Raw genomic sequence first — 27502 nt, 5'->3', positions numbered from 1 at the left:
TTTTTTTAACATTTATTTATTTTTGAGACAGAGAGAGAGAGAGCATGAACAGGGGAGGGTCATAGGAAGAGGGAGACATAGAATCTGAAACAGGCTCCAGGCTCTGAGCTGTCAGCACAGAGCCCAACGCGGGGCTCGAACTCACAGACTGCGAGATCGTGACCTGAGCCGAAGTCGGACGCCCAACCGACTGAGCCACCCAGGCGCCCCCCTTGTTATCTTTTAAACATGCTAGGCATCATTCTGCCTAGAATGCTATTCTCCCATATAGATATTAATTCACTACCTTACCTCCTTTAGATCTTTTCCCAAATATTTTGTCAGAGAGTAGGCCCTCCAGTAGTGGTTGAATTCTTCTTCAGCCTCTTACATGACCTCCTAAAACTAGCTTCCATGTTCCCTTACTCAGGGTTTAATTCAGTAGTCCCTTTGATTCTTCTTGCCCTCTATACTGAATCAGAGTTGCCTACTATTACATCAACACTCATCCTAGAGTCTAAAACAACACAAGACCCCAGGAGGGGCACCTGGGTTGCTCAGTTGGTTAAGTGTCTGACTCTTGATCTCAGCTCAGGTCATGATCTCATGGTCCTAGAGATCAAGCTCTGTGTAGGGCTCTGCACTGATAGTGCGGAGCCTGCTTGGGATTCCCTCTCCTTCTCTCCCTCAAAATAAATAAAAACTTTATTTAAATAAACCTTATAGCTAGAATATGGGTTTTAAAGAAACAAACCAAACAAAAAACCATCTATTGTCATGTTTTTCATTTCTTTTCTATATGACATTTCAGGAACTCTTTGCAATAACGATATTATTATATACTATAATCCCTAGAGGCCTGGGCCAGAAATTAGTAAATTAGAGTGCTAGTCTTTGCAGAGCAAATGATTTAGGTTCAAATTCTTTAACTTTGGGTCTAAATTTTTCTATCAAATGGGGACTATTCTGGCTTTATTACATTATGCCTTGTACAGAAATTATTTGTGTACATATTTTCTGCCCAGTGCCTTTGAAGGCTGGGGCTCTTTTATTTATCTGTGTATATTACATGCCATACACACTATTTAATACATGAATATATGTATGCATATAAATACAGATTTTTGTTTCAAACATGATTTTAAATATATGGAATTACTTCAGAAAACATGTGGTGTAATATAAAAATTACTATTTCTTTTTACCATAAAATGAGGCTACCTGATTCCCAGGAAAAAGGGAGAAATTATGGCTTTCCTCCCCAGAGAGAAACATATTATTTATTTACTTTCTCAGTATGGGAAAAAAAAATGAAAAAACTTGTATGAAAACTTTTTTAAAAGTCACTCATTTTCTCCATTCCTTTTCTTTCCATCACTGGCAACAATATAAATGATTAATCTTACACTTTAAAGATCATAAATTCAATGCTTCACTATTCTCCATCATCCACATCCAGTGATACCAAATCCCATCACTTTTTCTTTCATATTTCTCACCTCCATCCTTCTCATCTGTGTTTTGGTAGCCATGACGTTAATTTTAAATTAAAAGGACCAATGAATGTTACTACATTTTAGTAAAAAGTAGTATATTTAGCCTCTTACCAGTACATCATGCACCAAGGCTTGATATGTCCAAGTATGGTGTAAAGGAGTTGCCAAATCTATGTTTCTGTCAACAAGGACTAATAAAGGCCTTTGGAAGCTGTAAATATATTTAAAAAATTATATAACTCCTGGTAACAGTATATACATCTCCATTTTTCTAATACCTTTCAGTATATACCATTCTGATATGAACAATAAGTATGCTAATACTAGCATTCCATAATAGTTTGCTCTATGCTTTGGACTACTTAGAACCTGTGTATAATGCTAGATTATTAAGTCTCAGGGAATTGTCTTAAAGGATAAAAACTATACAAGTACTTTTACAGAATAATTGTATAGTTATCAAAGTAAGAATAAGTTGCTTCTACTCAGATTTATATTTCACATTTCTGGAAAAAAGGAAAAGCTATTGTCAGTTTCTGGGAAAATTAGAAGACAGAGTAGGATCTTATAAATGTACACTAATGTTCGACAGTTTCAAATAACAAATTACAACTTTTTTTCTGTAAACACAAATTCAAAACAGCAGACTCTAGAGAAGAACCTTATGAAACCCTATCCCATTATAAGATATAAAACTAAAAGCATTAAGCCACAATGGTACCTAATTATATTATATTCACCTACCAGATACTTCATATATTATTGATGTGAAGCAGACTTAAAGCAAAGTGAGGCACAAAGTCATCTGGTTGCCAATTTGGCACTACTGTATCAAGAGTATACATCAATTTTACAAGATACTGTTATCTGATTATATTAATTATGCACGTTTTTTTCTGCTAGAGACCTTTGACCATTTGAGTAACTCATTACACTGTACTGATTATAAATGTACTGCACTGATCATAAAACTCTGCAATAAATAAGTAGGAGTGGCAAAGTTACCACCTACTATCATTTATTACTCCAGAGCTAGGTGAAAGGCAAGGAAGGACTGCCTGTGGCAGTTTCTTAATTCAGCACTAGTGAGATTTGGGGCTTATTCTGTGCACTGTAGGATGTTCAGCGGCATCCTATAATGTAGCCCACTAGATTCCAGTAGCATTTACCCAGGTGTCAAAGCCAAACAGGTCTCCAGACATTGCCAAATTCTTATGGAGAATCATTAACCTACAACTGGATTCAAATGTATTTAACAACAGTCAGTAAGGCTACTGACTCCTAATTAAAATAATTTAGAAATGCATCCAACAAATTAAAAATGACCACTATGTTATAAATTATTTATTATTAATATTATTATAAATAAGTTTTTAGAAATTATCCAAATAAAAAAGTGCCTTTATATTGGTTTCTAAGGCTTTTATGAGAGCACTGTAAGAAGGGAACTGTTAAGTAAAATATGCTATAGTAGTTCCTTCTGTTGAAAAAAAAAATTAGCTGAGAATTTCACATTTCTGCTCTCTTTAATGAAAAACATTTTGAAGAATATTTAAACCCAACAATGAAATCACAGAAGATTTTAAAATAATGTAGGAGCCAAGACAGGTGAACAAACAATTGAAACACAATGCTAGTATAAACTGCAAATTATAGAAATAGTACATAAGACCGTAGGATCCATCTAAATTAACTTGAAGTCTATGGAAATTTACCATAGAATTATCATTCCTAGAAGGTATTATACTAAGTATCAGTTTATTTTCACAGGCTTTATTTATTAATTCACCTAAAAGTGGGGGTAGGAATTAATTTTCCAAAATATTGTCTATTCCCCTTGAAATAATTCTCAGCCATCTGTGTGGGTTTATCTACTTCTTTACACCAATATTGCCCATTGATTTTAATAAACAAATATTTCAAGGTAAAAACAGAAACCAGTTGATAGCTCAAAACATACAAAAGCATCACAAGTTTTTCACTTATTTTTAATGTTATTACCAACAGGCTTAATGATAATCGGTATAAAATGGCTTCTGACCTTCAAAGCCATATAAACAGAAAAATTTCCCCTACAGATGACAAAAATGCAAAAGACAAAATGCTAACAATAGAACATAAACTGAATAAAATATTCCACTTGTATTACAAGAACAATCTGAGTCAAAACCGTGACAGTGATTACCTCATTAAAAAGAAACAAATTTCAATTACAAGTAAAAGGGTATTTTATAACATAAGAAAACAACCCAAAAAATGCTATAAATCTATAAATTTCTTTTCAAGTCCTATATTAACTAACATAATACCTGAATTGGCCAGCTCCAAGTGTGTCACCTGTAAAAAGACTGTTTCTTGCATCTCTGAGATTTTCTCGAAGTTTCTTATCTAGTTTCTGAAAAATCAAATTTGATAATAACTTTTAAAAAACAATTTCACAGAATTTTGTTCAGGAAAATCATAATATGTTCTTAGTTTCATAATTAAGAAACTTGGAATTTCTTTACAAAACAGCAATTCTAAAATCTAAATATTTTAGCTTCTTTATTCAATATTATCATAACTTGAACTTAAAAAGAACAATGCCTTTTCTACTGTGACTCAGGCCTGATTTGACTTCCAATCACTATTCATTCACTATTTTTACTTTAGGTACAGCAACAATTTGCAATGAGCCACCGTCTTTCCCCAGTCATGACTCTTTGTATAAGGAATGTGTCCACAGAGTGATGCCACAAGAGGTTCCAGAATAGAGACGGGATATGTGAAAGAAAGCAGCCCTCCATCAATCAATGATTCACTTTGGCTAAGAAAACTAAAAAAGGTTAGTGTATCTTCCATCTTTCAATACCACTTACCTTGTTTCCTTTTCATTCGTTTTGTAACTTCTCTAAATCTTATTTTTTAATTTTTAAAGCAAATTTTTGAATGCTCAATTTACTACAATATAGTAAAATAGCAAAATGAACTTCATTTTAAAAATGGTTATGTCAATATACATTTGCTAAATGAAGTTAAATATAAAATGATTTGGGGGATCAAATTTGTGTAAAATACTACTTGTAGACACAAAGTGGAAAGACGAATATACGTTTTAGTAAACAAGAAAAAGCTGGAACAGCACATCAGAGAAAATCATTTTTATCCATGTCAAGTACACAATGATTACTTTTTATTTTTTGTGGAATTCCAATGTTAAAAAATAAAAATACTTGCTTTTGGTATTTAGTATATAACCCATAGTAATCATATAATATTAACAAAAACACTTGAGGTACTTATGGAAAACAACTGATACATTATTATTTATTGCCAATGGATATCTGCATGAACTCACCACTGCTACCATTTCCGCTGCTGTTCCTCTTGAACATCTGATTATAGGAACAGCACCTATTGTAACAACAGTTAGCAATGATTTCAGCTCTTAATAATTAAAATGGATACTTATAAAACACCTAAGCATCAAAAATAGAAGTATATACAATTTCAGGCTACAAAAATAAGAAGATTTATTATCTCAAGAGTAAAAGCAAGGTTTAAAAAAAAAGAAACATCAGGGAGTCAAAAAAAAAGACTATTTTTTTTATATAGCATTGGCCAATCGGTGCAATCAGAGATTTTTTTCAATGAATTAACTAAATCAATATATGACTTCCTACAGACAGGTTCAAAGAGTTTGTTCACAGGATTCACTTTAATTTGACTTAAAGGAAAAGAGTGAAAAGAGCTTAGTTAATTTAGTGGTTTGTTATTATTATTCTTTATTTTACAATTTAACAATGAAGTATTACAGTCTAAAAAAAAAAAATTAAAGATAACATATTCTTCACGTAACATGAAAAGCTCCTCAAAGGCCTCAGTTCATTATTGAATCAACTCTATTAGACCTCTTAACTTCTCTCTTTATTACTCCAAGTTTTATCAAAGGTTGAAATCCTAAAGTTATAAAAAAAATAAAAAAATAATCCAATTGCACTGAAAATCTCAGAAAACTGATAACACCGTAATCTTTATATGCTGAAATTGCTGCATTTTAGATTCTATACAAAGCACGTTCAGTCAACTGGAAAAGTAAAAATGTAGAATATTAGCAAAATTTTTAAAGCTCTTTTCTTCTAAGGGCAAATTATATATGCCTGTTATAAAAAATTCAAATAATATTAGAAATATATAAAGTTAACCCTCTTCACTCCAGCACCATAAAGAATCCCCACTAAGAATTAGACATGGATGTCTTCAGGTTATTTTCTACATATAGTCTTTTATTTTTAATTTTTTTTTTTTTAACGTTTATTTATTTTTGAGACAGAGAGAGACAGAGCATGAACGGGGAAGGGGCAGAGAGAGAGGGAGACACAGAATCGAAGCAGGCTCCAGGCTCTAAGCCATCAGCCCAGAGCCCGACGCGGGGCTCGAACTCATGGACAACGAGATCGTGACCTGAGCTGAAGTTGGACGCTTAACCGACTAAGTCACCCAGGTGCCCCATATAGTCTTATTAAGTGCATTTATGAAGAGTACAAAAAACAAAAATAGGTATTATACATCCTGTTCTTAAATTTGCTTTTTTTCATTTAACAGCTTCTTATTGACATCCTCCTATATCAGACTGGCAGGAATTTCAATTTCTCTTTTGCAAAAATCACTTTCTAACACTGTATATAATAAAGGTAGCTCTAATACTTCAGTGGTCTTTATACTGCTCTTTTTCAATCTACCTTTATCATGAAAATACAACGATCATCAAGGTAAAACAATCTTACATCCACGAAAACCTTAGCATTCAGCACAATTATGGACAATGTGTAGGATGGCAAATAGGAAGGTTAATTATGTCTGTTTAATGACTGAAAGTTATATATACATGTGCTTTGTTTACAACAGTAACAACTCCACTTGAAGGTACTGAAGGTACTCAAAAGCAGGCAGAAAGTGGAGGAATGTAAAACTCTTGAAAGAACAGCTAGATTTGAAAAATGAGATACGCTGTTAACCAGCTTTCCTTCTGAAGTTACTTTCCAGTTTGCAAGGCACAGAAGAGAAAGAGCTCGGCAGAAAACAGAAGACTTAATGAGCTAAGGAATCAAAGACTGGAGTTCAGGGCTGGAAATTATAGGAGAAAATCCCTAAAAGGAGGGACCCCAAAATTTGCATGCAAATTCTCCTCAAACTTGTCTATATCTTTAACTATTCACAGTATCTGTTTTTTGCTTAATTTTCTCATTTGTGAAATGGAGAAACTTTCCAGTGTGATCATTTTAACTGTTAAGGTTTTCAGCATCTACAAAATTAAAATTGCAATTAGAAGGTTTCTTTTTTTAGATACTTATTTATTTTTAAAAAAAACTTTATTTTTAGAGGGAGAGAATTCGAGCAGGGGAGAGGAGCAGGGGGGGAGGGAGAGGAGGAAGGAAGGAGGAGAGGAGGAAGGAAGGAGGCGAAGGGGGGGGGGAAGAGAGAGAGAGAGAGAGAGAGGAAATGAATCTTAAGCAGGCTCCACACTCAGCATGGAGCCCAACATGGGGCTGGATCCCACAACCCTGGGATCATGACCTGAGCTGAAACCGAGTTGGTCATTCAACCGACTGAGCCAGGTGCCCCACAATTTGAAGGTTTCTAAACACATCTATTAGTAATATTAAAGCATAAAATGACACATTAGGTACTGAATGCAAAATAGCTGTTAAGTAAATTTAGACATACCAAAGAAATGTTTAAAATTCTGAGAGTATAGTAGATTAATATTATATGTAAATTTAGTGTTTTCTGGAACCTTCTGAGTGTACCTTAATAGTTACACTTATCTTTCTACTTAAAAGTATATCTGAAATTTTTCCTAATGGAATATTAAAAGAAAATTAGCAGGCACATAGTTTAAGTCACCATCAAACCATTCAAATGTAGAAAATTATAATTACCAAAGACATCTAAGGAAACAACCCAATAGAGCTATGAAATGCTAACTCAAGAGGAATTAAGTACATCAAATTATTAGAAAAATTATGGTTCTGTATAGTACAGTATGTATGTTTTATCCCAATTCTGGAGAGAGAGCCTACAGAGATCCAGACAAGAGGATCTTGTAACAGATGAAAATGAGTTGTCAAGTAATTTATTTTGAAGAAATAACCAGAAAGATTTGAAAACTTACCCAGTGTAACAAAAAAGCAGAAGAGGCTGTCAACAATAGTGTCCATAACAGTTTCCATTTCTGTATCTGTGATATCTGGCCTATTAATGGCTAAAGTAACAAATGGGGAAAAAAGTACCAAAATTTATGCCTTGATAACATTGGTAATACTTAAACAAGTAAAACTTTTTATGTATTAAACTTTTAAGTGAATGAGTATCCATTAAAAATTATACTATCTCAAAAAAAACACAATACCTCAATATCAGAGTAGTATTAAGAAAAAAATCTACCACATAAAGTATACAAAATTTTTGCCAGAAAATAAAAAAAATCATATTCCATAATTTTATTCACAAACATTAGATGGCTTCCAGAAACTATTGATCTCATTACCCAACTACTGCCAGAAAAGGACAATGCAAATCAATTATTGCAAGACCAGTGTCACATATAATTTTCTTTGTATTATATTAAGTTACATGAATTTCTTTTCTGACACATTACACTGTACCTAAGTGGTTTCTTAACTTCAGTGGGTTTAAGAATCACTCTAGAAATATGAAAGAAGAGAAAGTTTCTCTGGAAGCTATTAAAAATTCAAGTTTCTCAGCCCTTTTCCTCAGGGATTCAATTCAATAGATTCTGATAATTCTAAGAAATCTGCCATTTTTTTTTAATGTTTACTTATTTTTGAGAGAGAGAGAGATGGGGGTGGGGACAGTGGGAGGGACGGGGAGGCACAGAGAGAGAGGGGGACAGAGGATCTGAAGCAGGCTCTGTGCTGAGAGCAGAGAGCCTGACATGGAATCAAACTCATGAACCCTGTGAGATCATGACCTGAGCTGAAGTCAGATGCTTAACCAACTGAGCCACCCAAGCACCCGAAATCTCCAATTTTGACAAGCACCTCAGAAGATTCTTAGGGCTACATTAAAAAAACAAAACAAAAAAAAAACACACTGCTGTGAAGACTATGCTAGACAAAGACCTTACCTTATTCATCTTCCATCTCACACAATACCTTCGCCCATTATCTGACAAGTAGATGCTCAGTAAATATTTTTAAGAGAGAGACTGGACTAAAAATATTATCTATAAAATATTTTTAATTTCCCAACATCCCAAATGTGAAAACAAATATAAAACTCAATACAACTTATGATTATCATGAGAGGAAAGCAGAATCCAACTGGATATACTGAAATATTTAAAGAAAATATGAACCATGCAGAGAACATAAAAATAATAAAGAATTCAACCAGGCAATACAGAATCTGGATGAGGGAATGTGCTAATGTTGCAGACTGCCATTCATTCATTCAATCATATGACAGAAATGGACAAAAGATACAATGTAAATTATGTAAATTCAAGCTACACCAATCCGGAGAAATACTCAACTCATTCTGTCAATCACTGGTACAGGTAAAATCCAAATGGAAGCCTTCAGCCCTTAGGTCCTATGACCTGGTCTCACACCTCTAAATGAGAACTGACTCGAAGAGTCAAAAAAAAAATGCCCATCAATGACCTCAACTCATTCATGGTAACAACCTGGTTTGAGATAGTAGCTGACTTTGAGAAGATAAATCTGCTTCCTTTATTGGATAAATTCCCAATTCATGAAAAGTAGATGATATTAATAAAAGCCATGATATCAACATATTTGTTTGGGATAATCTGTTTAACATGATCACTTAAAGCACTTGCAATGTCTGAGAGGATTTGGCACATAATTACCAAATGGTTAAGAGCACTGTCTCTGGATTGAGTGCCTCGGTTTAGTAACCTGGTTCTGCCATTTTCTTATCAAGTTACTGAATATCAGTGCCTTGGTTACTTCATTCAGAAAATGGGAATAATACCTACTTCACAAAGTTACTCTGAGAAGTAAATGAACCTGTACTGTAAAGTGCTTATAGAACTATCTATTAATATTATAAATATACTATTGAGAATCTAGACAATTAACCATGTAATTATGCTTTAAAATTAAACTTGTACTTTAAATTTAATTCTTAAGTTAATTCTTAATAATTTCAGACTTATGATTCTTTAAGATATAAAAAAAATTAATTACATTTATAAGTATGTGAAGGTGTAATGAATTTAGGCTCACTATAAATTTAATTATTTTTACAAATTCTTTAAATATTAGATTTATAAATTTGCCTGGTCTCATTTTTAAAGTATTTAAAGAAAATACTAAATTTATAAATGCAATTTAAACTGTTTAAGGGAATTCAGCAAACCAAGTATGCGGACTAAGCTTGTTCATTGGGACTGATTAGAATCTAGTCTGTTTAATCTGAGTTAACTGATCAAAAAAGTTAAGGTGCTTGGTTAGTTTTTTTGTTTGTTTTGCTTTGTTTTAATGGAACACTTCATGAATGTGCATATTATCCTTGCACAGGGGCCACATCAATCTCTGTATGGTTCTAATGTTAGTCTATGTGTTGCTGAAGTAAGCACAAGGTGCTTTGTTTTTATATAACCAGATTTACAAATAATCTAAAAATTGGTAAGTTTAGCTTAAAGTTAGCTGAAGGAAAACTGGGCTTTCAACATGAAAGACAGAGAGACACAGAGTGTGAGCAGGGGAGGGGTAGAGACAGGGGAGACACAGAATCTGAAGCAGGCTCCAGGCTCTGAGCTGTCAGCACAGAGCCCGACGCAGGGCTCAAATTCACCAACCGTGAGATCATGACCTGAGATGAAGTCGGTCACTTAACCAACTGAGCCACCCTGGTGCCTCTTAAACAGCTAATTAATTTACAACTCAGTTAATTGTAAATAGATTTATATAAGTAACAACTACTGTCAAAAATCTATGACGTGGGTAATTCACCAAACACTTATACCTTTCAGGGATGTTGTTTAATTTCACCAAGAAAGCATGCTACAGAGCTCAGTAAAAATAAAAAATTGATGTTCTCTTCTCTCAGGGAACTTAACATCTGGTCCAGTATTTCATAATAGGGTACCACTGACATTTTGAGCAGATAGTTTTCAGTTATGAGCATCATTTACACACTGCAGAACATCTAGCATCCTTAGTCCCTGCTCAATGAATGCTAGTAGAGTCCAGCTAAATGTGACAATCAAAAACACCCTTATATGTTTCCAAATGTCCTGTTAGATGGACATACTCTCCACTTAAGAACCGCTGAAATTTTAGCCACAAACATCTCAATCCTAAAGGAGCAAAATTATTGGTTATTTCAATAAACTGGCTAATCATTATCTCCTATAGTCTGAGTTTCCTTTAAAATATTCCATGTAAATAATCAATGGAAATATAAGTTTTAGGTAGGCAAGATGAGTAAGTTTTAGAGATCTGCTATACAACACTATCTATAGTAAACAATACTGTATTGTATACTTAAAAAGGTTAAAGAAGTAGAACTCATGTTAAGTGTTCCACACACAGAAAAAGCAACACAGACAATAAAATGTGGTATGGGTGTTGTGTGGTTGTGTGTTTCTATGCATGTGTGGCCTGTTAGTTTTAATCTACATCCAGGAATGGTCTGTTTACCAAAAGTGGGAATGCAAACTCCAGAGATGGTTAGATAGCATTTGATCAAATACAAATATTCAATCTACTGGTGAATAAACAAGGTATAAAAATCAAGGGAGTCTAACAACCTGTATTTGAAAATGGCACCTATACTTCATTCCTTAATAGTGCTATAGTAGCTGTTGACGCCTTAGCCAACCTTTTGTGAATACTTATTATGTGCCAGAAACTTTTCTAGGCATTTTACACACACTAATCCATTTAATTCCCACAAAAACTCTGTGAGGTAGATAGTATTATTATTCCCACTTTACAGATGAGGAAAACTAAAGCACAGAGAAGCAGAGTAACTTGTTCTTGTCCAAGAGTCAAAGCAGTAGAAGACTCATTGAATCCTACTACTAAAATACTGTCTTACTTGTCATGAATAAACCATTCATGTAAGCTGCTGTGGGGTAGGTACCTAAAAAGTCAGAGGTTTGGTGCTTCATTGGGCTTGCAAAACACGTCTAGTACATGTTGTTATATGTGACAAAATTCAGTCTAAGACTTGTTTTCTTTGTGTGCTTTAAAAAATCTTTTACAGTTGTACTACTGTAAACAAAGCTGGTTTTTGAGAGTACTAAATGTGCTATTTTTTTTTACAGTACATCACTCATTTTAACGAATTACAATATTCCTGTTTTTACATACCACGATATGAAACAAGCTCCTTATTTTGATTACATAATACAAACATATCATCTTCCAAAGTAATAAAATTGAGATACTGATCAAAAACCTGGAAATAAAAGAAAAGGTTTATATATCAATTTTACAGTATTTTTGAAAATTTTATTTATTTTGAAAGAGAAAGAATGAGCGGGGTGGGGACAGAGGATTCAAAGCAGGCTCCAGCTGACAGGAGAGAGCCAAATGTGGGCCTCAAACTCACTAACTGTGAGACCAAGGGTTGCATGCTACCCTGACTGAGCCAGCCAGGCACCCCAATTTTGCAATACTGAAAGCACATTTAGCTTGACTTAATCAACCAATGGAAAATAATGGAAAAAATTACCATTATATTTAATAACCAAAAATTATACCATGTGGCAGATTGCCTCATTGGGTAAGAATGAGGAGTTGATATTAAAAAGGAATATAAACAAGACTTTGGTCAATAAATTATCAAGGAGGAAAGTACTATCTTCAGATAACAACATTTATGAAGATAAAAAGATTTTTTCAAAAACTGTGCTTGGGATGGGAATGTATATCAGTTTTGAAGAAAAAAATTGCAATTTAATTTTTATGTTCACTTTAATCACACTTTCCTAAGTAAGTCATAGTAACAATTTTTCCACCATGAACACTTATAAGTGGGAAAAAAGTTATACTAGTTCTTTAGAAGGGCAAATCAGGAGAAAAATTAAGAAAATTCTTAGAAGTACACTGAATTTAGTTAAGCAAATTGAAAACCATTCCTATTATTTTATGTAAAATAATAAACTTTGAAAAGAAAGAACATTAAAACATAAGCCTCAAAAACTAATCAGAAGTAGTAGTAGACTATCTAAATCTTAGAATGAAAACTCAGTGGGAAAAAATGGGAAGCAAATGTATGGTTGTTTTGTCTTTTATTTGCCCTATATGATTCCCTAGAATTTCATGTCTTGTCCAATGTCAAAAAGCACAAGGCACAGTACTGCTGTAACCAAGAAAAGATTTGACAGATTTATTTATAACTAAGCTGAACCTATCTAAATGGTAACTATGATGTAGAACTGCTGGCCTGTTGTAAATTCCTTCCCTCTTATAATATGTAATGTAACTTCGTTGGATCTTCTCTCCTAAGTAAGACCTGAAGATAATACCGTGACTATAAATAAAATAATGTCAACATATTTTTAGTATAATTTGTAACAACCCAACTGTCAAACCATTTCTAAGTTGAGCTAAAAAGATGATACAAATCCTAGACTAAAAGACTGATTAAGCATTTTATTTTTATCTTTCAAATTCATCAAATAACAGGTACCATTAGGTTGGTGTATTCTGCCTAGTTCAAATTATAGGTAATTTACATTATCAAAAAAAGTATTGAGTCTAAATATTTCTTAGGTTGACCTCGTCTTTTGTAAATGAGAAACTTAAGTCAATTAACAGGTTTTAAAATACACTAAATTTTACATTAACAAAATGTCATCAGCTAATCAAAATCTCTTACCTTGGCTACTTGTGTTACTGCACTAGCAGCTAATGCTGCATTTGCAATATCTTCCAGTTTACTTCTTGAAATAGCAGAAATAAAATTTAAGTAATATGATTCATAGAGTTGATTTCGCAGATCCTATAAATACAATGAATACTTCATTCCTATGCGCACATATAAAAGAGGACCACAGACAGAAATCATTTAGATACTGTAAGAGTAAGATTTTGGAGGATAATACACAGATTTAAGTGACAATTAAAAAAACCCAAGAGAAGAAAGTTATGTAGAAGTACTAGTTACTTGGTTGCCAGATATAATGGACCCATATATTAATAATTAAAGTTATAATTCTATTATCAATAAAATTCTACTAATTATAGTATCACACAAAACTGCTCTGAAATAGTTTATTTGCCTTTTTCTTAAAAATCTCCAGAAATGGCTCTCTTGTAAAGTAAAATGCTTATTATATTTTGCAGCTAATACCTTCTATTGCTCTGGTCATTTAATAAAACAACACACTTCCTTCACTGTTCAGACATAATTCCAATGACCAATTCCAGAAGTATTACTTCTTAATCATCCAAAAGTACCATAATTTAAGTCAGGCAAATTCTTAAATCAAATTTACTTATCTTCTTAAACTCTAGGAAAAATAGATATCTAAATAACCATACAGGCATACCTTGGATATATTGCAGGTTCAGTTCCAGACCACCACAATAAAGTGAACATTGTAATAAAATGAGTCAAAATAATTTTCTGGTTTCCCAGTGTCTATGAAAATTATGTTCACACTATACTGTGGTCTATTATGTGTGCAAGAGTCTTATGTCTAAAAAAAGAGTATATACCTTGATTAAAAAATACTTCAGGGGCGACTGGGTGGCTCAGTCAGTTAGGCGTCCGACTTCGGCTCAGGTCATGATCTCGCAGTCCGTGAGTTCGAGCCCCGCGTCGGGCTCTGTGCTGACTGCTCAGAGCCTGAAGCCTGTTTCAGATTCTGTGTCTCCCTCTCTCTGACCCTCCCCCGTTCATGCTTTGTCTCTCTCTGTCTCAAAAATAAACGTTAAAAAAAAAAAATACTTCATTGCTAAAAAATTTAAGCTTTCAGCGAATTATCACTGATCACAGATCACTATAGCAAATATAATAATAAAAAAGTTTGAAATAGTCTGATTATTACCGAAACGTGACAGGCAGAAAGTGAGTTAATGTTATTGCAAAAATGGCATCAACAGACCTGCTTGATGCAGGGTTGTGACAAACCTTCTCTTTCTAAAAAAGTGAATTATTTGTGAAACCTAATAAAACAAGGTATGCCTGCATTTCTTTTAATCTAAGAAAATGTCAATTGAAAGAGGCACCATTATGTTATGTAACACCAAGAAAGAATTAATGCTGCCAATAAAATTCTATAACACACCATCAATTTTAAGATGCATCTGGTATTGGAGATGTTTAAGTGTGAAAAACGGAGGATTTGGAGGCTGTGTGAAGAAGGTAGCAAGCAGGGCAGTGGTTTAACAAAGGTTGGGACATTGGTTAAAGGATAAAGGACTAATAATTATGAGGACTGAGAAAATAAGTATGTTGAGGATATTGGGGGTCATGTTTGTGACTGTCAGAAAAAGGAGTTACAAATTTGTAAAGGGAAAAAGAGCTAGGATAAATCTTGTATTTCTGAAATGAAACTGTTTTGGATATTATATATGTCTACAGAGATAAGGAAGAAAATTGCTAGAGTTAAATACAGATATAACAATGCTGATTCTAAGAGACACATGTACCCCAACGTTTGGCTACTGACAATAGCCAACGTTTGGAAAGGGCCCAAATGTCCACCAACTGCTGAATGGATAAAGAAGATGTGGTATATATATTCAATGAAATGTTACTTGGCAACCAAAAAGAATGAAATCTTGCCATTTACAACTCTATGGATCGAACTAGAATGTATTATGCTAAGTGAAATTAGTTCAGTCAGAGACAAATACATGACTTCACTCATACGTGGGATTTAAGATACCAAACAGGAGAATATAAGGGAAGGGAAGCAAAAATAATATAAAAATAGGAAGGGAGACAACCCATAAGACACTCTTAAAACTAGAGAACAAATGGAGGGTTGCTGGAGGGGTGTCGGATGGGGGCAAGGGCTAAAGGGGAGAGGGGCATTAAGGAGGATAATGGTTGGGATGAGCACTGGCTATTAAATGTAAGTGATGAATCACTAAATTCTATTCCTGAAAAAAAATTTTTTGATTAACAATATAAATAAAAAATAAAAAAACCTGTCCCTACATATAAGAACTCATATTACCTGGCACATTCTGTCAATATTTTCTTCAGTTGGCATTACAAAGTACACTGCAGGAACATCTGGAATAGGATCTCGATCAGAGTGTAAAAGCCTAAAAAACATAAAATTCATCTTTTTCTTAGTCATTTATCTAAAAAGATCGTTTAAAACAGTACTTCTCAAACCAAGGATGAATCATTTTACAGACAATGACCAGTACACTAAAAGCTCTTGCTGCAATTAATCGTTTAACCCAGGCTTCTCCTTTTATCAGTGCTAACGTTATTTGTTAGTAAGATCCTAATGTCAGTCTTCATCTCTTCTATTACAATCACCTTTATTTCTAATACCAATATTCCTCCTGAATAAGAACTAAAGCACATTCAATAGCAATTTTATTCCCATTTTTCATAGAAATATGTTTGGGGGAGGGTGAGCAGAGGAAAAATTCAGTTCTCCAAGAGAGGGAAAACAGGAAGCTGGAGGAGTCTTTAAAAACAATAAAAAAATTTAACCATAAGTAAAATCAAATATATATATATACACATATATATGTATCTATGTGTATACACACACACACACACACACACACACACACTTTAATGTTTATTTTTGAGAGAGAAAGAGAGCAGGGGAGGGGCAGAGACAGAGGGAGACAGATTTGTTATATTTATCAAACATACCAGAAATAATATAATAAAATACATTCAGTAGTTAAGAAGACAACATAGATAGCTCCTATAGTGGTTAACAATCATTATCCCATAGATACTTAAATTTTTCATATTAACGATAAACTAATTTAGACATTCTTTAAAAAGTATATTCAGGGGTGCCTGGGTGGCTCAGTCAGTTGAGCGTCCAATTTCAGCTCAGGTCATGATCTCACAGTTGGTGAGTTCGGGCCCCACGTTGGGCTCTGTGCTGACAGCTCGGAGCCTGGAGCCTGCTTCAGATTCTGTGTCTCCCTCTCTCTCTGCCCCTCCCTGACTTGTGCTGTCTCTATCAAAAATAAATAAATGTAAAAAAAAAAAAAAATTAAAAAAAATAAATAAAAAGCATATTCAAACTGAAGGAATAAAAAATTTTCAGAGATGGAAGAGAACTTAAGACAACCAGTCTGTTCTTTCATATAAGAGGGTAAATTAGTCTTTACGAAAAGACATGAGAGAGAAAATTTAAATTCTGAAATTATGAAACTTCAGACTGAGAATTATTTCTAACTTCAAAGTAAATAGTTAAATGTTGTTTTATACAAGTACTGTAACCTAACATTTTATGTATTAATGATGTCCTTTAATAACTGGATTTCAAGGTGGCCAAAGATATCCTTTAGCAATATACCTGAAAACAAATGTCATTATTAGAAACATGTTAAAACTCACAGATGCAGAGTGATTCCCATGTCTCTCAGCTCTTTTACTGATAGCAGTGGAGAGATGATATCTTGGCCAAATCTGTCATAAATGAGCACCTGGTTTAAAAAAAAACGTGTTTTTGAAACTATCAGTAAACAGTTGATAGAGAGCTCATATTAAGACAATGTTGAAGTATATTCTATTTTAATAAATCATGTATGCTGAATTCATTACATAAATTTATTCTCATAGAATATTTTTGCTAGGATAAACATACTAGCAACATACTACAAAATACTTATCTTAAGCTATAATAAAGGATCTTTAATATTCAGCAAACTCACATACACTTCCCCCACCAAGTTTACATCAATCCTTTCTAAAAAGAGAGAAGTAAAAATAGTCCCTCTCAAAACTAATGGGTAACAAGTTCTAAGACTGTAAAGAAAATTTGGTAATTTAAGCATCTCAGGTTAATAAGATGCTCACTTAAAAAATGAGTGAGTGACTGGGTTGGCTGGGTGACTCAGCCAGTTAAGCATCTGACTTCGGTTCATGTCATGATCTTGTGGTTCTTGGGTTCAAGCCCTGAATTGGGCTCTGTGCTGACAGCTCAGAGCTCTGAAGCAGGCTTCAGATTCTGTGTCTTCCTCTCTCTCTGCTCCTCCCCCGTGTGACTCTCTCTCTCAGGAAATGAATAAACATAAATAAACAATTTTAAAAAATTAAGTCCCTAAAGAGTACATGCTAGCCTTATTCTGTCACATACATTTCTTCACATTCTAAAATATTATAACTGACATCTTTGAGGGGTAGAAAGAACTCTGAATCTTCTAACTTAAAATTAGTTTTAGAGTTAAGGCTAATAAAAGAGAAATTTCAACTAGTGTTTCTTTACAACTACATCAGTAATTCTTTACAGAGTAAGAAATTGCTAATGAGGGATGAAACGTGCTGTCATAAAAAAATGTGTTTCCTATATGACAGCATTTCCTTTAGAAAAGCTAAAACTCTTGGGTGCCTGGGTAGCTCAGTCAGTTAAGTGTCCGGCTTCGGCTCAGGTCATGATCTTACCATCCATGAACCCTGCGTCGGGCTCTGTGCCGATGGCTCAGAGCCTCAAGCCTGTTTCTGATTCTGTGTCTCCCTCTCTTTCTGCCCCTTCCCCACTCACGCTCTGTCTCTCTCAAAAATAAAATAAAAACATAAAAAAAATTAAAAAATAAAAGCTAAAACTCTTCTGCTCTAGTTCTAAGAGGCTGGGTATTATTAATCTTGTGATACATAAGTAATGGATAGGGAAAGAATTTGACACAAATCAGATTGTACCCAAGAAATTCTCGAGCTATTTAATTCAAAAGCTTAATAAAGGCTTTAGAAACAATAATCGAGCATTGTTTATTCAAGGAGCAATAACAGGATGCCCACAAATAAACATGAAAGAAGGCAAAAATTAGGGGATATTTTGAAGCTTAACCTAGGAATTCATATAGATGACCTTAACCATCTTTAGAGTTAACCAAAGGACTTATAAGGATCATCAAAGTTTTCAAAACACCCCAATAGTTACCAGGTTGAGTTGTTCTCAATCATTAGCAAAAAAGAAATATAAAGTGACTATAAACTAACAAGTGTAAACCTAAGCAGCTGAATTCTAGTTTGTCTGAAGAAAGAAAGTATAAAGTTTAAAATGAACAAGCTTAAAGAACAGGAATTTTTAAAGGTACTTCATCATTTCTCAAGGGAGAAATATTATAGATTGCTTTCTGGTCCAATTAACAATTTTACTGACAGTTTTATATATCATAAATTAACCAGAATTATGGTTTACAAATCACTGTCTCATGAGTCGGTTAAAACTGGCATTCTGGTTTACAGATCACTCTCTACCCAAGTCTGACTAACCTTGAACAAGCCTGCGAGATCCAAATTCTGGACCTGCAAAGCTAAGGAACAAAACATCAACCAGATGAAAGACCTACTAGTGAGGGGCCATTCAAGAGATCAGCTGGATTCCCTAGATGCATATTATTATCCTTGCCTGTCTCCCACCATAAAATGTTTATTAAAAAGATTCACATTAAGAAACCACGTTAAATAAAAATAAACTCTCCATGCATAACTAAAATGTGCTACTGTTCAGCATTAACGAGAAATTCCCTCCAATCACCACCAATAAAGACCAAGCAAAAATAATTAAAATAAATTAAAGTTAAAATATTAGTTAAATAAAGTTAAAATAAAATTAAAATAAAGTCTCTTACCTTCCATACTGGTTCTCCAGTGCTGTTTTTAACATGAGGCACATTGAAATTCAGCATACGCTTCAAAGCCACTGGAAATGAAAACAGTCTTATTAAATATTATCATTGTGGGGGGCGCGTGGGTGGCTCAGTTGGTTAAGCATCCAACTTCAGCTCAGGTCACGATCTCACAGTCCGTGAGTTCGAGCCCCGTGTAGGGCTCTGTGCGACAGCTCAGAGCCTGGGGCCTGCTTCAGGTTCTGTGTCTCCCTCTCTCTCTGCCCCTCCCCTGCTCATGCTCTGTCTCTGTCTGTCTCAAAAATAAATAAAAAACATTATAAAAAATTTTTTTAAATATTATCATTGTGGAACGCCTGGGTGGCTCAGTCAGTTAAGCAACCGACTTCAGCTCAGGTCACATTCTCACGATTTGTGAGTTCGAGCCCCATGTCAGGCTCTGTGCTGACAACTCAGAGCCTGAAGCCTGCTTCAGATTCTGTGTCTCCCTCTCTCTCTCTCTCTACCTGCTCCCTGCTCACACTCTGTGTCTCTCTCAAAAATAAATAAAAAACATTAAAAGAATTTAAAAAAAATTATTGTTTTTCATGATTTCATTCCCCACCCCCCTCATCTATTACTTACCACCTCAAAACAAAATGCACAAATCACTCTAGTAAAACTGATAAATCAAATGAATGGATATGTAAAAGCAGGTCAGACTGTGTAAGACCATTCCATCAACAGCTAATTGGGCAAGTGTTTGGGGAGATTTTCTGTCCCCAGATGACAATGTGGAAAATGTTCTGAAAGAAGCCTTTTCCATTCCTCCTGACAAGCCCCACACTACTCTTTTTTAGTTTAAAAATATTTTAATTCCAGTATAGTTAACATACAGTGTTATACTAGTTGTAGATATATGATAGAGTAATTCAATAATTCTGTACATTACTCAGTGCTCATCATGATGTGTACTCTTTAATCCCCATCACCTATTTTACTCATCTCCCCACCCACCTCCCCTCTGATAACCATCAATTTGTTCTCTATAGTTAGGAGTCTGTTCTTGGTTTATTCTTTTTCTTTCTCCTTTGCTTATTTCTTAAATTCCACATGAGTAAAATCATATGTTATTTGTCTTTCTCCGATTTATTTCACTTAGCATTATACTGTCTAGCTCCATCCACGTTGTTGCAAATGATAAAGGGGTAGCACCTAAAATATATAAAGAACTTATACAACTTAACAACCAAAAAACAAATAATCCAATTAAAAATGGGCAGAAGACATCAATAGACATTTCCTCATACGTTTTATACAGATGCAAAAAGAAATTTTATCAACTACAAATTTGCAGTGGTCTCAATAGATAACTGGTGTTGTTGTCTATTTACTACTGTCTGCCTGAAAGCACAGATCAGCATCACTCTTTTGAAAAACAAAAACTACATAGGATATATTTAAGGGGTTCATATACAAAACCTTCATAGAGTAGGTCTATGTTTTAGTTATCTTGTAATACATTTTATGACCAATTTGTCTCATCAGATTCAATGAAAAGTTATACTGTTCAATATTATATGCTCCATGGAAAAAGTGAGACTTTCCCACAGATATGGTAGATAACTCATGATAAGAAAATATACAATTTCTAAAATCAAAGCAGTTATGCTCTATGTGTTATTGAATTTTGAGATTTTTAGTGCTCATCTGTTCATGTGTATTGCAGATTCAGAAATATTTTCTAAGGAAAATTAAAATCTCTCTATACTTCTGTGTGAAGTTGAAAAGTCCTTGGGGTGCCTGGATGGCTCAGTCGGTTAAGCGTCGACTTCTGCACAGGTCATGATCTCACGGTTCATGAGTTCCAGCCCCGCATCGGGCTCTGTGCCAACAGCTCAGAGCCTAGAGCCTGAAGCCTGCTTCAGATTCTGTGTCTCCCTCTTTCTCTGACCCTCCCCCATTCATGCTCTGTCTCTCTCTGTCTCAAAAATAAATAAACATAAAAAAATAATAATTAAAAAAAAAAAAAAGGAAAGGCCAAATATTCAAGGAAGGGTATTAGTTGGGTAATTTAATTTTTAAGACTGGCAACCCTGAAATCTATTTGGTTGATCTTTAAAAGCATTTGGGGGTTCCTGGGTAAGCTTCCAACTTTGGCTCAGGTCATGATCTCATGGTTCCTGTGTTCAAGGTCCACATCGGGTTCTGTGCTGATGGCTCAGGGCCTGGAACCTGCTTCGAATTCTGTATCTCCCTCTTTCTCTGCTACTCCCCTGCTCATGCTCTGTCTCTCTCACAAAAATAAACAAACATTTAAAAAAATTAAAAAATAAAAAATAAAAGCATTTGGATTAGACTTTATTAATACAAAATAATCTACAGGTCATACTCTTCCCTACTTAATACGTTATACTATATATTATATATATAGTATATATAATTGACCATATAATATTCAAATCACCAGTGTATTAATTTTTGGTATATTGATTCACACACTAGAAAAACCTCTATTAAATGCTAAGCTTACAGATACTATGATATTATACAAAAAAATACATAAACAAGCAAAAAAACACTTTGGTACTTAAAACTGAAGTAACATAGGAGGCATACAAGGTGCTGCAGAATGAACTCTCCCACTGAGCTTTTAGCAAGTTCTTCCACTTCCAGGCAATATAGCCATCATCACCCTGGCACCCATGGCCCAACAAAAAGAAAATCTTGTTTCTAGGAACTGTTCACATTCTTGGGACAACTAGGAAAAACCACAGCCCAGGCTGCATCAGAGTCCCAGGTGTATAGTTTCTCTAGAGCTAGGCCTTACTTTACTGAAAAAGGCCAGTATCAGCAGATATTCCCACATCTGCCTTCCTAGTCCCATCTAGGTGAGTTTCTTCAACTGTGATCCTTGGCTAACTTGTTAACAGATTTTGACACAGTGGATTCGTTAATAAAGTACAGGGCCTGTGTTCAAAGAATATGTAAGAATGTATTTTTAGTTTCATCAGAGTAACTCTCCTATAGGCTTAAATCATTGCTTTTAAATGAAATGGCAAACTAGTTTTCTTAATTGGCCCTAAACATATCATTTCTAGACTTGGTTAATATAGTTTCACCCTAACCTGAAATATTTTCTTTACTCATCTGCTATATATTCAACCACATTTACTATTCATTCAACAAATGTTTAGTTATTGTTTACCATATGCTGGGCACTGCTCCAGCCGATGGCACTAAACACAACAGACTGAATAAAAATTACCTATCCTCAAGGAACTTTCATTTTAGTTGGGGTAAAAACACAACAGATTAAGTTAAACATATGGCATATAAGATTATATTAAGTGCTATGGAGTAAAACAAAGGGAAGGGGGGAGAGCTGCAGTGTAATTTTAGTTTTACTTATTTTTATTAAAAAAATTTTTTTAGTGTTTATTAATTTTGAGAGAGTGAGAGAGAGAGAGAGAGAGAGAGAGAGAGAGGGGGACAGAGCGAGAATCCCAAGGAGGCTCCATGCTGTCAGCGCAGAGCCTGATGTGGGGCTCAAACTTATAACCGTGAGATCATGACCTGAGCCAAGATCAAGAGTCAGATGCTTAACCAACTGACCCATCCAGGAGCCCCTGCAGTGTAATTAAAAAAAATTTTTTAACGTTTATTTATTATTGAGAGACAGAGCATGAGCATGGGAGGGGCAGAGAAAGGAGGAGACACAGAATCCAAAGCAGGCTCCAGGCCCTGAGCTATCAGCACAGAGCCTGACGTGGGGCTTGAACTCACAAACTGCGAGATCATGACCTGAGCCGAAGTCAGATGCTTAACTGACTGAGCCACCCAGGTGTCCCCTTGCAGTGTAATTTTAAATACAGTAGACAAGAAAGGCCTCCTGAGAGGGTAACATATGAGTAAAGATGAGAGAGTGAGCCATGCAGATGTCTCTGAAAGAATATCCAGAAAGGGGTAACAAATAAAACGGCTTTCAAGTGGGAGCATTCCAACGTGTTCAAGCAAAGGGGAGAGCAATGGGGAGAGCAATAGGGAGTCAGGTCAGAAAGTTAAGCAGGAAATATATCACATAAGGCCTTGTAGACCACTATATTATTATTTTGGTTTTTACCAGGATTGAAATGGAAAGCTGTTGGAGAGTTCTGCGCAAATATGTGACAAGATCACTTTGTTACTTTGTGGGGAAAAAAAATGAAGGGGAACAGGAATATAACAGCAAAACAACTAAATAAGAGGTTACTGCAGAAATTCTTGGCGTTCTGGACCTGCGTGAAAGCAATGCCAACAGTCAAATTGTGAATGTATTTTCAGAGTAGAGCTAGTAACATTTACTCACAGATCTGATGTGGGATATGAAAAACAGAAGTCAAGAAACCTTAAAGGTTTCTGACCTGTGCAACTAACTACAAGGGTGGAGTTGCTATTAATTGAAATGGGGTAAATGGAATTCAGAGGAAAAGGTCCAGGCCTGAGATATAAACTTGGGGATCATTAACATATAGATGATATCTAAAGCCAAGAGGCTACATTAGGTCACTGCAAGAAAGAAAGCAGTGGATCTGCGGCTTGCCAAGGTTGAGAAGCGGGAGTGTTGAGCAAGAACCTTCAACAGAGAGGCATGCATGAAGGGCAACGATAGGTAACACAGGATGTTGTCTGTTGCACTAAAGGTAAGAATAAAGAGGGTGAGTGATCCAAGAAACTTTCACAAATCAGATGACTTTTAAGATGACCTTTAAAAGATAAATATTCTTCAAGCAGGAAAACAAAAAATAACCATGCTAGTCAGTTATCCTCTCTATACCTTAGTTTTCTCATCTATAAAATGGAGACAATACACATAAAATCACTTAAAACAATGCTTAGGAATACTATTCAGTATCAGCTATTATCTACCCAAATAGATCGCAAATTCCTGTGTACCATGGTGTCTTCATCTAGAATATTTGAGAAGTGATTCTGAGTTACTTCCAAAAACATTCTCAATAGTCATGAGGGAAAGGTTTACTTCTGGTACTCTAGCACACATATAGGGGTTTACCTTTGTCCGAAAATAAGACAGAACTCAACTAGAGTACTAATCTGATAAATGATTATTATGGCATAACCTATCTAGTTGTAATGTGAAATCTTACTACAATGAAGTGTATTTCCACAGAAATTGAAATTATATTAGGATTCGACATTCTACAAAGTTTCTGCATATAAAAATTACTACCATAAAAATTTTATTTTTCAAAACGCTGCTTTCTATTGGTTTCTAAGCAAAACGCTGCTTTCTAAGTCTTCCTTGATATGTTATTTTACTTTAATATGTAACATGACCTAATTCATTGAGCTTCATTAAGCTGTCAGAACCATACTGCAAGACAACTGGGGCTTCTATTTGCTTACTGGTAAAACGTATGGCAGGTATTCCCCAAACCTTACTTACTTAAATTATGCCTAACTTCACCTGATAGCTTATACTAAATTTATCTAATGGAAAAAGCAGAACACAATTCCATATGCACTGTGTTATCACAAGATAGTCTAATCATTTTTTCTTTGAATTCCTAAGGAATCAAGCACAGCTGAAATCCCTTCTGGTAAGCCATATTAATTTTAACCATTTATTTTCCAGTTCGAATTAACATGCAAAAGAACTTAATTACAAGGGAAAGAATTTCCAATTGTGCATACTCTTGATGGTTTGTTTCTATCAGCTCCTCAGAATTCACAGCCTGCCAACTTTCAGGACAATTCGCTAACAGGAACAAACCATTAGTCTGTAGCTAACAGGTATAAACTCTGTTGTCATCAGAAGTTTACAAAAAATAAGTAAATACAAAATATCTAACATGTAAAAATATGAAAGCTAAAGGGAAGAAGTATGTACTTTAAAAAAAACACATTTAACGGTACAAACAGAAGCTGTATGACTGCTCTATCGAGGATGAAACTAATAGTTTTATAATACTAATTTGTCAAACGGTTAAAATGACAAAGCTACTAATTCATTTGTTTTTTGCCATTCTTGAATTCCATTCCAGTAAGCTAAAGAAGGAAATCTTTATCACTGGGCATTTCTCTTCAGGTACCCCCAAAAGACTGGTCCAAAGAAGAGAAATGGCAGAAGGTAAGCTGCTCTGAAAGAATACTTAAATTTTGTAATTGTGGAGGAAATGCCCCCAAACTAAACTCTTTCAACATTAAAATCTAGGGAAGACCTGGACCAGGCACAGAAACAAACCCGGAGACTTCATAGGTGGCAACACAGGGGAATATCTATGTTGTTATCTGCCAGCTGCCAGATATTCTTGTGATGGCCTTTTGAGGCCCAGCAGAAAAGGGACAAGAGCAGGGCCATAGCAACCCTTAAGCCCCTTTTCCTGAACCACAAATGAGGCCGCGTTCTCGAGCTATTACATCTCTTGCCTAAAAACTCAAAAGGGGAGGGGCTCTCGATGCTCTGGGAACTGGATTGAGCTTCAGGAGGTCCATCTCAGAGCTGCACACACCACGACCGAGGGAGGGCGACAAGCAGGAGAAGAAGAAATCGCCACCACAGGCACAAAACCGCAGGGAGAAGGGAGTAAGACGTACCTGTTTGTCTCTCTCGAATACTGGCTGCTGCAGCCGTCGCCATCTTGACTCCCACCATCCACTGCCCGGTTAGTGAAGAACCCGAGGATTACGTGGCTGCCCGGACTGCCCCGGAAGCAAAGCCCAGAGGGGCGGGGTCAAGGGAGGTTCCTGGTGGCCGGATCCCGCCTCCTTCAGCTCTCTTCAGAGCTTGGAGACGCAGTGAGCTTAGTTAGTACCTGAACACCTGGTAGTGCTTACTTTCCAGCTGCGTAATAGTAGAAATTTTTATCCTATCTAATCAAGCCACAGCTTCTCAGATGGTAGCTGCGTTGAATAGAGTTGTTAGGGTAGGAGCGTGGTGTAATGCTAAGAACCTAATTAAATACTAAATTGGTCGTTTACAGATCTCTTAAGTGGTGAGAAGGCTCTAGGGGATCTAACGATCACTGGACTAAAGTAAGTGAAGCTCCAGGAACAAAGTAGGCTTTTAAAAGCTGCCTCCATTCTCCTTCCCAGTGCAGCAGGAGAGGTCTCCCCTTTGCCCCTTTCCCAAGGAAACAGGCAGCTTTGGAGCATTGCTCTAATTTGGCAGATTTCTCAATCTTATCTTTTAGGCAAAATGGTCTAGTTTTATGGTGTTTTGCGTACATGAACACAGGAGCTAGGAAGATTCAAAATAGCAAACTGAATATCCTCCTCCTTTGATTTTAGTAACTGCAAAAATCACATGTGGGGGAGGGTTGCTTGGTTAATGGACAGCTGGTTTTTAATATACACTTGAAACTGCGTGATGACAAAACATATCCGATATTGATAACTAATTTTGGTTATTGTGTAATTTTTTGTCTTTATCAAGGTGTAATTGACAAATTCAAAAGATAAAGTTTACACTGTGATGATCTGATATAGTTATATATTGTGAAGGGTTCCCCCCATCTAGTTATCACCTCCATTGCTTCACATATTTATCTTTGTTTTGGTGAGATTTAAAATCTACTCAGTAAATTTCAATTATACAATAATCAACTGTAGTCACCATGTTATATATTAGGTCTCAGACCTTATTCATCTTCTAGCTGAAAAGTTGTTACTGCATCAAATGACCTACATGTATAATCTTAAAAAAAAAAAAAAAAAAGTCAAATTCATGGGAAACAAAGAGTGGTTACCAGGGACAAGTGACTGGGGAAAATAGGAAGAGGTTGATCAAAGGTTATGAACCTACATTCTTTACCTTTAAGAACTGCATCCTCTAGTTTTCACAGCTAACTGGCATATTCACTAAAAACTTAACTGGAACATTTACTATTTTATTCAGTGTTATTTTGAAGGAATTGCCAGTGATCTAGATGTACTGTAATTAAACAGAAATAACAATCCCTACCCTAGGGGAAAGTTGTACTTCATTGTTTGTCTTCATGAAATGTAGAATATATAGACTTTCCCATCTTCCAGTACCTGAAAGCACAATCTTGATTTGTGTACTTTTACTTTCAAACGCAAACCTGTTAACCATTTCAGTTCTATCACAGACTTCTTCCCAGGACTCTGAGTCACAGTAATATAAAACATTAAAACAATGTTTAACAGTTCTATACAATATATACATATGGAATAATATAGTGTCCTGACTAAGGAATGCACTTAGGGTGGCAAAAACGTATAAAATATTATACTCCACAGAAGAATGATTACAGT

The 27502-nt window shown here is 35.0% G+C and overlaps 1 protein-coding gene and 1 long non-coding RNA gene across 5 annotated transcripts in view; one reads left to right on the top strand and one right to left on the bottom strand.

Moving 5' to 3' along the window:
* The window catches only part of SCFD1 (sec1 family domain containing 1), a 114949-nt gene extending 88984 nt beyond the window's left edge, over window positions 1-25965 (bottom strand). The window contains exons 1-10 of the mRNA XM_042942902.1: window positions 25823-25965; window positions 19250-19320; window positions 17013-17101; window positions 15649-15739; window positions 13338-13460; window positions 11825-11912; window positions 7630-7719; window positions 4813-4868; window positions 3785-3870; window positions 1587-1686 (exon numbers count right to left, since the gene is read on the bottom strand). Of these exons, the coding sequence (XP_042798836.1) occupies window positions 1587-1686; window positions 3785-3870; window positions 4813-4868; window positions 7630-7719; window positions 11825-11912; window positions 13338-13460; window positions 15649-15739; window positions 17013-17101; window positions 19250-19320; window positions 25823-25880 (852 nt within the window). The 5' untranslated portion in view covers window positions 25881-25965. The remainder of the gene's footprint in view (window positions 1-1586; window positions 1687-3784; window positions 3871-4812; window positions 4869-7629; window positions 7720-11824; window positions 11913-13337; window positions 13461-15648; window positions 15740-17012; window positions 17102-19249; window positions 19321-25822) is intronic.
* The window catches only part of LOC122222426, a 30131-nt gene continuing 28593 nt past the window's right edge, over window positions 25965-27502 (top strand). For 3 of the 4 annotated variants that reach the window (XR_006203750.1, XR_006203749.1, XR_006203751.1), the window contains exon 1: window positions 26063-26260. This is a non-coding gene — a long non-coding RNA (uncharacterized LOC122222426). Of the gene's footprint in view, window positions 26033-26062; window positions 26261-27502 lie in introns of those variants that run through there. The other variant, XR_006203752.1, reaches the window with a different exon arrangement.

This window comes from Panthera leo, chromosome B3 (assembly GCF_018350215.1).
Source record: "Panthera leo isolate Ple1 chromosome B3, P.leo_Ple1_pat1.1, whole genome shotgun sequence".
NCBI lineage: Eukaryota > Metazoa > Chordata > Mammalia > Carnivora > Felidae > Panthera > Panthera leo.
This window is presented reverse-complemented; position numbering and strand designations above follow the sequence as displayed.